The sequence below is a fragment of the Spermophilus citellus genome (assembly GCF_964194105.1).
Source record: "Spermophilus citellus genome assembly, chromosome: 9".
In the NCBI taxonomy this organism is placed as follows: Eukaryota; Metazoa; Chordata; class Mammalia; order Rodentia; family Sciuridae; genus Spermophilus; species Spermophilus citellus.
This window is the reverse complement of record NC_138191.1, coordinates 126155022-126169033: the sequence shown is the minus strand read 5'-3', so window position 1 is coordinate 126169033 and position 14012 is coordinate 126155022. Positions and strand designations below refer to the sequence as shown.

The 14012-nt window shown below is 48.0% G+C and overlaps 1 protein-coding gene across 2 annotated transcripts in view; it reads right to left on the bottom strand.

Moving 5' to 3' along the window:
• CAPZB (capping actin protein of muscle Z-line subunit beta) overlaps window positions 1–14012 on the bottom strand; it is a 124323-nt gene that overhangs the window by 34812 nt on the left and 75499 nt on the right. For both annotated transcript variants that reach the window (XM_081305170.1, XM_081305169.1), the window contains exon 3: window positions 10019–10140. In XM_081305170.1, coding sequence (XP_081161296.1) covers window positions 10019–10140 — 122 coding nt within the window. The remainder of the gene's footprint in view (window positions 1–10018; window positions 10141–14012) is intronic.

Below are 14012 nucleotides of genomic sequence, written 5' to 3'. Positions count from 1 at the left end.
GGTTTTGTGACCAAGAATCTCCAAATTTACTTACTTGGGAGAAATTAAAAAGGAAGTTACAGAGAGTCTGTCTTTCTAATGAACTACCTGGAGGCATAAAAAAAATACAGAAAACTTGGATGGCCCTAGAAGTTTGTCTTTTTGAATATATGGGCCAAAGTTCATGGCCCCCTGAGGACCTTTTAAAAGGCATTCAACGAGATGTTAGGTCTATTCAAATGGAGAATCAACCTGAGGCTAAGTTAATTCCCTTTCCCTTAAGCCCTTTAAAAACAAAGGCACTAAGGGCCAAGCCAAAGGTTAGAAATGTGAACTTAAACTCACAGCCCCATGCGGAGGATTCAGATGGCGCGGATGAGCCCGCCTTCTCGCCGCCGGCATTTCCTCCTAGCGGGAGGACAAAAAACTTCCGTTCGGCCCCTCCCCGGGCCAAGCAACAATACGGGGAATTCCAAGGGAGATCACACAGTGTGACGTCACTGGCGCCAACCAGGACAGTCCGCAATTTTTACCGGGACAGAGATCGCAGACAGTTTTCTTAGGACCTTCAAAGACAGTTGAATTAGATCCTGAAACGGGGCCAAAACAAATTCCTACTGGGATTTTCGGGCCGCTTCCTGATAATACTGTAGGTTTGATTTTGGGACGTAATGAATTAAAGGGAGCCATTAAGGTAATACCTGGTGTGATAGATTCAGAATTTAAAGGACAGTTATATGTTACTGTAAAATCCAATTATGCCCTAAGGCTCACCCCAAAGGATATTTTTGCTCAATTAATATTATTGCCTTGTGTCTCAGAAAGGCACCTGCCGGTAGATTCAGTTTCTAAACCGCCAGACAGAGTATACTGGTCCCAGTTAGTACGGCAAGAACGCCCTTTATTAAAACTTAGAATTAATAATAAAAATTTCCTAGGAATAATAGACACAAGGGCTGATATCTCGGTATTGTCCAGTAGGTTTTGGCCTAGGAACTGGCCTTTGCATGTAGCACCAGCTAACCTAGAGGGAATAGGACAAGTTTCACAGCCTGCTCAAAGTGCCAACTATCTCCATTGGGAAGATTCTGATGGGAACAATGGAGTATTTAAGCCTTATGTGTTAGAGTCTTTACCAGCTAACCTATGGGGAAGAGAGATTTTAGCCAAAATGGGATTGTTATTAGTTACCCCAAATTCTATAAGGTCAACTGAGGAAGTTAATCAGAGGTATTTTCCTGGAGATGATAAGGAGACCCTTCAGGAAGAGTATCTGTTTACAAGCCAGTCTCCACGACAAAGATTAGTAAATGCTCCAAACCAAAATTTTTACTAGGGGCCCTAAGTACTTCCCCGATCCCTAAGACAGCTGAAAAAAATCACATGGCTCACAGAGGAGCCTATATGGATTGCTCAGTGGCCCATCTCAGGGGAAAAGCTTAAAATAATTCATAGATTAATGGAAGAACAACTTCAGGCTGGTCATATTGAACCAACGCTTAGTCCTTGGAACACACCTATTTTTGTTATTAAGAAAAAGTCAGGAAATTGGAGATTACTACAGGATTTAAGGGCAATAAATCATGCAATTCAGCCTATGGGATCATTACAGCCAGGACTTCCCTCCCCCCACAGCCATTCCTTTAGATTATAGCTTAATGGTAATAGATTTAAAAGACTGCTTTTTCTCTATAAGGTTACATCCTGAAGATTTGCTTTCACTGTCCCAGCAATTAATTTTAAGGAACCTGTTAAAAGATATTGCTGGAAGGTACTTCCTCAGGGAATGCATAATAGTCCTACACTGTGCCAAAAATATGTTGACCAGGCGATAAATCCCATTAGAAATAGCTTTCCTGATGCATATATTATTCATTTTATGGATGATATATTATTGGCTCATGCTAATCCAGAGGTACTTTCAGAAATTTTTACTCAGAGACTTCACTTACAGCAATGGGTTTATATATAGCTCCTCAAAAAATTAAAAAAGTGTCTCCTTTTCAATATCTAGGTCAAATGATTCAAGGACATACAGTCCGTCCTCAAAATCTTCAGATAAGAGTTAAAGAGTTACATACCCTTAATGATTTTCAAAAACTATTAGGAGATATTAACTGGCTAAGGCCATCCTTAAAACTAACTACTTCTGAGTTAAGTCCTTTATTTCAGATATTACAAGGAAATCCTTCTCCAACCTCTCCACGTCAACTAACCTTGGAAGCTAAGACAGCATTAAGAAAAGTTGAAATTGCAATTAAAAATGCACAGCTTACTAGAATAGATCCTAAAGAAATAGTGTATTTATTAATATTTCCAACTGAGCATACCCCAACAGGAGCCATATGGCAAAGATTAGGAGTTATTGAATGGATTTATTTATCCCACTCCCCTCAAAAAACATTAATTCCTTTTCATGATTCTATAGCTCAATTAGTAATTAAAGGTAGAACTAGGATATTACAGTTAATTGGATCTGAGCCTGATATTATAATTATTCAATTTTCTGTTCAACAGACTAATTGGCTTTTTCAAACTTCTAGCTCATGGCAGATAACTTTTGCAAATTTTCCTGGGCAGATAGATAGCCATTATCCTCGTGATAAGATTGTACAATTTGCATCATTAACGTCACTTATCTTTCCAAAGATTGTACGAGCTTATCCAATAGAGGAAGCTTTATCGGTGTTCACGGATGCTTCCAACTCTGGGAAGGCAGGTTTCTTCAGCCATGTTCACACAGAGGTAATACGAACTTCTTATACTTCTGCCCAAAGAGCAGAGCTTCAAGCTCTGATTTGTGCCTTAGAGTACTTTTCAAATGAGCCTATTAATATCTATTCTGACAGCTTATATGCAGTCAGAGTTACAAAAAATATTGAAACCTCAGTTATTGGGTTTACTTCATCACAGGAGTTATTTAAATTATTTCATAATTTACAAAAGACAGTGCTAATGCGAAAGTACCCATGTTTCGTAGGATACATACGTGCCCATACTAATCTTCCTGGACCTCTAGTTTCAGGTAATGACAAAATTGATAAGTTAGTAGCTTTTTGTCAGCAGATGTCTTCATATGACTGTGCACTAGCTTCCCATTCCTTATATCATCAAAATGCTTCTAGCTTATGTAAAAAATTTAGTATTACCAGAGAACAAGCTCGTCGGATTGTAAGCCAATGCCCTAAGAGTGTTATTCACACTCCATCTCTGCCATCAGGGGTAAATCCCCATAGATTAAAACCAAATCAAATATGGCAAATGGATGTAACTCATATTCCTCAATTTGGTAAGCAATGTTATGTGCATGTCATAGTGGACACTTATTCTAGATTTATTTTTGCCACAGCACGTACTAAGGAAAATACTCAACATGTAATTTCTCATTGCTTAGCAGCCTTTTCCGTTTTAGGGTGCCCTATGCAGATTAAAACAGATAATGCTCCAGCTTATGTAAGCTCTTCTTTTCAACAATTTTGCCAAGAATTTAAAATTAATCATAAAACAGGAATTCCTTATAACCCCAAGGTCAAACCATTGTGGAACGAGCTCATTTATCTATTAAGCTTCAATTACAAAAATTAAAAGGGGGAATAGGATTGTGACTCCCCAAAATAGCCTTAATCATGCCTTATTTGTTTTAAATTTTCTAAACTGTGACTCAGAAGGTCACACTGCTGCTGAGAGACAAATGTCTCCCTCAGTAACAGGCCCCTTAGGCAGAGTTCTGTGGAAAGATTTACAAACTGGTCAGTGGAAGGGTCCGGACCCGGTAATAACATGGGGCCAAAGTCATGCTTGTATCTTCCCAGAAGGTGCTTTCCGTCCTATTTGGGTGCCTGAACGTGCTATCAGACATGGAGGAGATAAAACCCAGACTCAAGCGACTGAGGATCGACCCAGAGGAGCCACTACCCAGAAGGAGGAGATATCAGAAAAAGATGAAGAAAGACCAGATTGAACCAGCCGAAAAGTTGATTTCATGGAAAGAGGTGAAGAAGCTAACAACCCAGGCTTCCCAAATACTTCGACGCCTAGGAAAGAACAGGACCCCAGTCTTGATGGTAGCGACAGTAATTGCCCTACTGGGCTGTCAGGTAAAAGGGAATCAAGTAGACACTTATTGGACATATTTCCCAGATCCACCCCTGGTACACACAGCTGTGTGAACTGGAGAATCTATTCCAGTATTTACTAATGACTCATTCATGATGGGAGGATTTACAGATACTCATATTACTCCCAATCATGTGACTAGATTTAATTATTCTGGCTACAGTGCTCAATTACCTTTGTGTTGGTCACATGATAAACATGCTGGCTGTCTGAAAGTATCATTCGAAGAAAAGACAGCGATCGGTAAACCTAGACTGACAAATAATTCTATTTATGGGGACTTAAAACCTAATACTAGATCAGTAATTAAGATGGGACTTTCCCATAACAAGCCAGTCATTTCTGCAAAACCTCCACCGATACCCCACTGTCCAAATAGTTCTACAATTGAAATTGGCACCTTTCCTAAATGGATGGATTATGTAAATACCTTTCCTGTACAATATAAGGTGTCTAAAGCTAGTGGGTATATTTTAGACTGGTCTCCAAAAATTCATAAGAGACAATTACAAAGAAATTCTGCTATGACACCTGCAGGATTTGTTAGTAATATTTTGACTTATAGTGAAGGAGGTATTCAAAGAGATATTTGGCGTTTAATTGCTGCCTCAGAGTATTTACATTTTACAGATAAACCTTTACCAAAATTTGTCGGCAAGAACTGTAAAGAGGGATCTTGCTATGGCTTAAGAGCCTGTATCCAATCTCCTTATGTTTTAATTATTGGAAATGTAAAAGTTAGATGGATAGATGACAGATATGCTGTTACTTGTAATAAGTGCAACCTAACTAATTGTATTTCTAGGTATAATGGAGGAAAAGGAGTGCTAATACTTCATCAGCCCTCTTTTGTTTTATTACCTGCTAATATTTCAGAGCCATGATATGCTGATGCTGGTTTACAAGTCTTGCAGCAAATTCATGCCCAGCTAACAAGACCTAAACATGCTATTGGAGTCATAATTGTTGGTGTCTTAGCACTGGTCTCATTTATTGCCTCAACTGTCTCTGCATCTCTGACATTGTCTCAGAATATTCAGCATGCAAAATTTCTTAATAATTTAGCTCAAAATACTTCCAAGGCTCTGCATAATCAAGTAAATATTGATGAAAGGATTGAAACTAAATTAAATGCCTTAGAGGCGACTGTTATAGACATAGGTAATGAACTTTCAGCCTTAAAATTTAAAGAAAGGCTTAAATGCCATGCTAATTATAAGTATGTATGTGTTACAGCTGCCAAGTACAATGCTTCTCTCTGGGATTGGGAGAAGGTTAAAAACCATTTATTAGGTATTTGGCCAAATAGTAATAATAGCTTGGATATTCTGGAACTTCATCACCATATCCAAGACATTCAAAATAATAGAGCTGATTTTTCAGATCCTTCTTCTTTGGCTAACCAAATATTAAAGGAGTTAAATGGATTCAACCCTGGAAATATTCTTAAACACTCCGCTTGGTACATTATTGGATTATTCTCTTTGCTGTTAATTCTCTTTTGTATTGTAACTATAGGATGGCGAGTCTTCCAATCAAGAATCTAAGAACTCCAGAAAGTGAACCGCCGCCTCATTGTTAAGAAAAGAAAGGGGGGATATGTGGGGAGCCATTCTGACACGTGATTGGGTGACTCCCGTTAAGGGCCTGAGGCGCTTTGGCTCTGTCGAAGCTTTCCCGACCCTTTCCTGATGAGAGAGCCCATCTGTGTGGGGGTGTGCCTGACCACTGACCCCGGAGACCCAATCACTGACCCTGACCTTGGAGTGCAGCCCCCCCTCAACCTTCATTGGATGGAATTCTCCCCTGAATCTCTTGTTCCCCAATAAAGGGCTACTCCCAGGCGTGTTCGCTCTCTCTCTCTCCTGCTAGCCCAGAGTAATCCTCGCTGCCCTGCTGGGCGGCTAGAGGTGGGAACCAGAGAGGTGAGCCGTCTCGGACCTAGCAATAGAAATGAGGTAACTGAGTCTGTGTGTTTATTTCGATCTCTTCTAACTAACTTTATGCCTAGAACCTCATTAATGAAACCACTGCGCAGGCCGTGTGGTAGACTTGCTGAAAACAGAACTAGACTAAGCATCCTCAGGCAGAGTTGCTGCCTTCTCAGAGGCTGCACCATAAGAGAAGGGTCCCAGGCAGCAGCTGCTGACCACCCAGAGCAGGAGCCTTAGGGCTGCCGATCCCACCCTGCTCACAGAGCTGGTGGAGACTCTGCACAATGGGAAACTCCATGGCTGCCCCAGGACCAGCCCTACGACCAGCACGAGCTAACGGTCACACTGGATGTGCACATATGAGCCGGGGCCCAGGTGGCCTGGACAGGGATGGCGCCTCTCCCTTCCTGAGCTTGGGTGGATATGCTGGCTCCTGTCCTGGAACTTGCTGGTTCATCCTTGGAAAACTGCCACCAGATGGAGCCCACTGTGAGGATGGGAATGTTCTATATCGGCCTTGGACAGCCAGGAGCCACACAAGGCTTCCAAGTACTGGAAACGCGGCTGGTGATACCAGGGGGCTGCATCTCCATCTGAATGAGCTTAAATCTAGTAGCTGACTTTTGGGCTCCAGCTCCGAGGGGGCGGCCTCTCCTGTTCTGTTCTCCACTGGTTTCTCAGCACCTAGAACATGCCTGGCCTCTACCCCATGCTCGTTAAAAAGCATTAATAGAAGAATTGCACTTTCTTCCCCTGAAAAGCAGATGGGACCACTCCCTCCACCCAGATGTGGACTGTCACTGAGGCCCTTGCCCTGCCTGGCCCGCAGGAGTCTCTGAGAAAGAGGGCAGGGGATGTCTGCTCCAGCACCCACCACTGCATTAGCTTCAGGGAATGCTGCCAGATCCCTGTAGCAGGGCCCTGCAGACAGTCCCCCAGCCAACAGAGACAGCGGCTATCTGTTCTGCTCAGGGACACGCACGCATCTAAAAACAAAACAAAACTGGGCATGGCTGCGCATGCCCATGGCTGAAGCCCAGGATGGGACCAGCCAGGGAACACTGTGAGGCCTCTCTCAAAGCCTCTTATCAGATCTCAGAGACAAGGGTGCAGGTGAAGCTGTCAGTGGCGCCACTGTTCACCTGTAAATGAGGCCTGGTCCCCCCAGGAGGCACAGCGGGCGAGAGCCTGAGTGGGAGCCTGAACTCCCACTTCCGCCTGCTCCTCTGAGACTCTCCTCACGACTGGGTGTTCCCACAGTTAAAGGGCTGTCATCGTCCCTGGGCCTGAAGATCTGCCCACTATGGCAACGTGAGGAGACACGAGAGCCTATCCTCTTGCAGACCGGGGGCCTGCAATTTTCAAGAGGTCTGTAGCTCACAGTTCTTACGGCTCACAGACGACAGCATTTCAAGCCGTCAGTCCTGGAGCCAGGGTAATTGTAGCTGGGGGAAAAAAATCATAACATTACCCAGAATATTCTTAGTGGAAGGGGCACTCAGAACACATTTAAGAGCTTAAATGGAGGCCATTTGAGAAAAGACAGATGGACAGGAACGCTTAGATTTCAAAAGTCAGGCCTTTCATTTCCCCCCGAGAAGGCTTTTTGTTTCAGCTAACAGGTTTCAAACAGCGCTCCTGGCAGCAGCCACACCATAAGGATCTTATTTAAGCGAACGATCAAACACAGGATGGAAATGTGTGGAGAAAATCAGAAGACCTTGAAGTTTCAAACTGAGAAGGGGAGAGAGGAAAGACAGCCTCTGCCCGATACCCACACTTCTCTGTGAAGGCTCAGCTCCCTAGAGCCCACTGGTGCCTCATGGGGGGCACCCTGAAGGGGCTGCTGGGCTGGAGCCTAGCTGGGAGCGGACACCACCCCATGCTTCACGGGTTCCCATGCTACCTTAAGCAGGACTCCGCAGTAGAAAGAAACATAACCATCAAACGACTCGGCTCAAGGACCACTTCTCCCAGAAAGTCTCTGAGCCTGGTGCCAGGGCTCAGGAGATGCCAGGGAGCACATGCTCCCCGGCCTTTCAGACCACTCACCACGGTCACTGGACGTCTCTCTCCAAGGGCTGTTCCTCCCATTTCCTTGGAGGCTTCCGAGGACTGCCCCTGAACACTGTGCTGTGAACTTACCTGCCAAGGGCTACGTCACCAGCTCTATGCAGGACGTCTACAGTTTTCTCTCCAGCCCCAAACCCTCTCGGGAAACTCAACCGTGTATTTGTGCCCATCTGGCATCTCCACTTCGATCCAAGGGCACATCAAGCATGAAGTGTCTCCAGACCTGTTCTTGCCTGAGCTGTCTTTCTTTCTAACAACAGTGGCCCCACTTTCCAACTGCCCAGGCCCAATGCCTGGCACCACCCTTCACATTCACCCTCTCCACCCTCCGCCCACCTTATGGCACCCATCTCAGTCTCATGCTATTCCCTATCAGGAGCCTGAAATAGGCCAACTGACACTCTAACTCACTTCCACTGATGATAAGAAGGAAATCCGTATAAATTAAACCTTTTAAATATATGATGAGTTCTACGCTGATCCACAGTTTGTGTGCTATTTCTTTTGATTTCCCTGAGAAGCCTTGGCCTGCCTTCCAGGTCTTGCGTGCCTGTCCCACCACGCCTCTGATCTCATCTCCCACCCTCACTGCCTCCGGGTCCTCTGCTGGCCCCACCCAGGGCCTTAATGCCAGCAGAGCTCTTTGGCTGACCTGTGTGTGACTGAATTCTTTCCTTACAGGTGAGCCTTCCCTCTGCAGCCGTCTTGTCCTCCCTCTTGTCCTCTGCTTTCTTTGGCAGCAATTTCAGAGTCTGTATTACTTGTGCGTGTGCTGTCTGACTTCCTCACTAGGATCCAGACGCCACAGGAGAGAGACTCAGAGCAGTGCTTGGTGCACAGGACATGCTCAGAGAAAGATGCCACTGCTCGTTCTGCTGCATGCACGAGTACTAAACTATTATTGTGTTATAGATGAGAAAACAGCCCAGAGATAACAACTGATTTGTCAAAGTCCTGGTGCCCTGGGGAGCAGTGCTGGCCTAGAGCCCACACAGGCCGACTGCAAGTCATTCTTCCTGCTTCTACTTACACCCCTGGCACCCCCTCCAGCAACAGCACTAGGCTGAAGTCCCAGGACTGAGGCCAGGTGGTCTCTACTAAAACTGCAGCACACTGTGTCCTCCACCGTTCTCGAGGCATGGAGATACAGGACTGCATTAGGGATTCCTACTCTTAGGAATAACTTCCACATCCCCTTAAAAACCCAGATCAGCCAAGCATGGTGGTGCATGGTGCACACCTGAAATCCTGGCAACCAGAAGGCTGAGGCAGGAGGATCACAAATTCAAGGCCAGTCTGGGCAACTTAGCCCCTTTCTCAAAATAAAAACTAAAAAAGGCGGGGATGTGGCTCAGTGATGGAGTGCTTTTGAGGCCCTGGTTTCAATCCCCAGCACTGAAAAAACCAAAAAGAAGGCTAGAGCTCATCGCTTCCTTCAACAAGTCCTCCTGGAGCTGACCATGGCTTCCTTTGTGCCACCTCTAATCTCTGGACAGGCTACAGGGTCACCAGGGGCTGCCTGTGTCTCCCAGGACAGGGGCTAATGTCAACTTGGCTATTTAGAGCCCAAAGCTTGGTGGTGGGAAGAGGAGGGAGAGGTGCGTATCTGACAGAGCTGGATCCCTTAAACACGGACCCCAAGTTCAGGGCACCCATCACCGGCACTCCGCCCCTCTCCCATCAGACTGTGAGAGTCGTGAGGCGATCACAGAGGCACTCTGCACACACCTGCTTGTTGAGAGGATGAAGAGCCAGACGGAGCCAGGGAGGGAGAAGGAAGAGAGGAAAGAAGAGGACAGAAAGACAGACAGAGAGAGGGGTGGCTGGGCCCCAGCCAGCCCAGTGGAGTCCAGGGTTCTGAGCTGCAGCAGCAGGTGGCAATGGCGGCCCTGTGGCACTCCTGAGTGTGAGCTCACCTATAGGAGTCCCCATCTCTGTTGTAGTCACACAATAGGTAATCCTTTCCCACCACCTTGTCTCTGGCAATTTTCAGTGGCTGGTCAACAGAAGACAGGAGATCTTCACATAGGCTGGGGACCTGGTAGAAAGAAAGGAACAGACAGCAACAGTGATTAAAATCATACTTTGAATTCAGGTTGGAGAGCGATAACCGTAGCCATCTTGTGGTCAGTACGTTTAACATCTGGCCCTTGGTGCCCTGCCAAAATTACAGGCCTGTTTTTTTTTTTCTTTTCCACATGTGCCTGAAACCAACTGTGTCCCTCTATAAAGAAACCTGCTCTTGAATTACAGTGGAGCGTGATTTCCAACACAGTCCTCCTTCTACAAGTCCTGTGCAGCTTTAATTACCGGGTCACTGGGGTGGTCTAGGAAGTGCAGCGTGTGGCTGCGTGGTATTGGTCTCTGGTGGGCAAAACACAAGCTCAAGTCCTGAGAAGAAGGTAAATATCTCAAATACACAGGAATCCAAAGAACGCGGAGAGGAGCAGCCCCTGCTGCTGGAGCACTCCCCCGGGCCGTGCTGGGTGGGGTTTCCAACACTTTCCAGGCGCCTGGCCAAGCACCACCGGCGGGCTCCTGCAGTCAGCCCTAGCTGGGGAAGGTGGCTTCGCAGTGGCCTCCTACGGTGGAGTTGCAGCTGGCTCATCTGAGGACAACCCCATGGCCAGGGCCAGGCAGGAAGGAACCTCAGGGCACGTGCTGCCGATTCTGACCAGGGCCTTGCTGGTGCGGAGGCCGCTGGCTGTCCCTCCAACCCAATCATCCATTTCCACCCAAATTTTCTGGGGGTGGGGGTTGGGGGGCAGCACTTTCAGAGCCAGCTTCTTTCAGGCTCGTTTCAGAGGTGGGCTTGTGGGGGTTCACTGTGTCACTTAGCACGTAGTGGTAACGATGACCATGACCCTGCACCCAGGACCCTTCCCAGTGAAAAAGTGGAACCCTGGAGCACAGATGAGCAGCAGAGCCGCCGACAGCAGGTGGTTCCCGTGCTCCTCCTGAAGGCCCTGCCCCCTGAAGACAGGCCACGACTACTGCCACCTGAGACAACCGGCCTCGGCCTCCAGCCACACCGGGGTACATTAAAATCTAGAGTGCAAAGCACTACCTGGAAAAACTGGAGGCCAGGAGCCTGCCCTGAGGTTCACAGGGATTCCAGCCTTGGAGACATGGCGTGACTTTCAAGGTCAAGTCTGGTGACAACATCCCCCTACTGCCACTTCCAGGTGCCAGGCGTGTCACACACCATGCTGGTGCTCTGCATACTTGAAATCTCACACTCGTGCCGTGAAGCGTGTATGTCACCCCCATTTTATGGACTAGAGCACTAAGGCCCAGAATCATTACGTTGCCCAAGGGCCACACAAGTAAGGGGTGGAGGCAGAAACTAAATCCAGGGCTACATGACTCCAAAGTCCCTGCTCCTCCCACTCTGTACCCCTGAATTCTAAGGGGAAGGACGACATGCCAGAGGCAACAACAGCACCCCCACAGGCCCGCTGCTGCTCAGCGATGGCTACAAAACCCCCGGGCTGTGAAGTCCTGGCTGTGGAGGGGGTGTCTAACAGCTTCCCTCAGAGGAGTGGGTGGCAGGGGGGGGGTGCTGGCTGTTCTGTCCCAGGGCCAGCGAAACCACCACAGGTGCCCACCTGTCATGTCACAGCCCGAACCTAACATCCCCATTTACACCGCTGGGTGGAGCCCAAGCTTCCTTCCCCCTGGGGCCCCAGCTGGTGCCTGGACCTGCGGTCACTCCAGCAGGCTGAGGCCTGAGGCCAGGCCTCCGACTCCACCACCTACCAGAGGCCTCCCTCCAGGGCAAGTCACTGAATGTACTTTCCCGCTGAGACCCCGGGTGACTCAGAGGACTCAGAGGCCCCCAGGAGACAGTGCATTCAGTTCTCAGGACGGTGGCAGTCACAGGGGTGAGCACACAGGGCATACCCCTGCCCTCCCTGGCTGCCATCCTTAGACCGCAACACCAGCCTCGACCGTGGCAGAAGCCGCCCCTCCGCTCCACCCCTGGCTGCTTCCTCACCCGGTTCTGCCAGAGGCGGCCGTCCCCTTTCTCCCCACTGAGCCAACAAGACCTTGGGATTTGGCATAGAAGAGGCCGATTCCACTCCCGCCCAAGAGGGAAGCTGCGAAAGGTACTTCAGCAACGCTTCCTAACATTTATACGAACTCAAACTATTTGTTTATTGGTCTTTTTTTGGTCTCCCTCACTGGGCTGTAACTTCTACCTGGGCAAGGACTGCGGGTCTGTTCACTGCTGTGCTCCCAGGGCCCACACTGTATGTGACACGGGCACAGAGGGAGATGGGCGGGCAGGCAGCGGGAGGGCAGGCGGGAGGAGCTCTACCATACTCGGCCTCCTAAGCTCTGACTGGCTTTATTTTTAAATTAATAGATTGCACACCAAAGAACTAAAATTTACTTGTCAAGAATTTGAGGGCTGGGTTGTGGCTCAGTGGTAGAGCGCTCGCCTAGCACATGCGAGGCCCTGGGTTCGGTCCTCAGCACCACATAACAATAAATAAAACAAAGGTATTGTGTCCATGTAAAACTAAAAACATTAAAAAAGAATTAAAATTTTGATGGATGTCAACAACCAATTCCACCCGTAGTTCTACCTGGGCATCCTCAAGCCTGATACAGCGGGAAAGCAGCAGAGAGATGGAGCCTTCACTCGAAGCTCCTGGGGCTGGGGCGGGGGCAAGCGTACCCGGGTGTAGGTTTTAAAGACAGAGTCGCACCAAGTTGCCCAGACTGGCATCAAACTCATGATCCTCCGCCTCAGCCTCCTAAGCAGCTGGGATTACAGGCATGTGTCACTGTGCCCAGGTGCTGGTGGTTTTGTTTTGTTTTTAAAGGGATAGGGTCTTGCTGTGTTGTCCAGGCTGGCCTCAAACTCCCAGGCTCAGATGATCCTCCTGCCTTGGCCTCCAGAGTAGCTGGGACTACAGGTGCATGCTGCCATGCGTGGATCAACTCTGGCATTTTAAATACCTGACCTGGTACAGCCACAGCAATGGTGCAAAGATTTGAGAACTCATAGACCTGGGCTCTGGCCTCTGCTCGGCTTATGAACTCGTCAAACACAGTGTGAGCCACACCAGAGACTAACCACCCCTGAAGATCTGAGCCTAGGCTTTTGAGAGTCCACAGCCAGGTTCAGAAAAATCTCAGAAAAACAGACATTTACACAAACCCCCCAGATTGTGGCAGTACACAGAAAAGGCCCGGGGCTCATGAATGCCTTATGATCTGCCCCACTATCAAAAGGACGCTGGCTCTTCTCCACCCACACGGTATCACTTCTAGCATAAACGCTCAAGCTGGGCCGCGTTTTGGTGTTCTATTGCTACCAGTCCCGTTTCTTTTCCTGCTCTGAATAACGATGCTATCATCATTGCGGGGAAGAGAAAGTGTGAACCTGTGGTGTGCCCACAGGTGTGTGCCAGAGCAGGTACCCAAAGGTGCACCATCATGACCTGGCACCAACTTCCAGTCCTGCCCTACGATCTGCCCTCCCTCCGCTCTGGCCAAACACCGGCCCACTCCCTGCTCACTCAATGTATAGGTATGCACATGAGCCTGCCACCTAAAGACCCTCCCCCATTAAGGTCTGATGCATAGAACACAGGACGGCCAGTTTAAATCTGAATTTCAGATACACATGAATACTTTAGCCTGATGTCCCAAATGTCATATGGGACATGTATTTTATTTGCTAATCTGGCGACCTAGACCCTTGCCTCCTGAACCCCACTATCACTGACCCAGCCCAGTTTCCAACTTTCTCCACCAAGCCGCCTGCAGGGACCCTCTTGCTCCCCGGCGGCTTTCCCCTCGCTGCCAGGGGCGAGCACTCTTCTCCTGCCTGGTGCCTCTCACGTTTCATCCTCAGCTGATTCTGCGTCCACAGAGGTCAAGGCAGGCTCTGCAGAC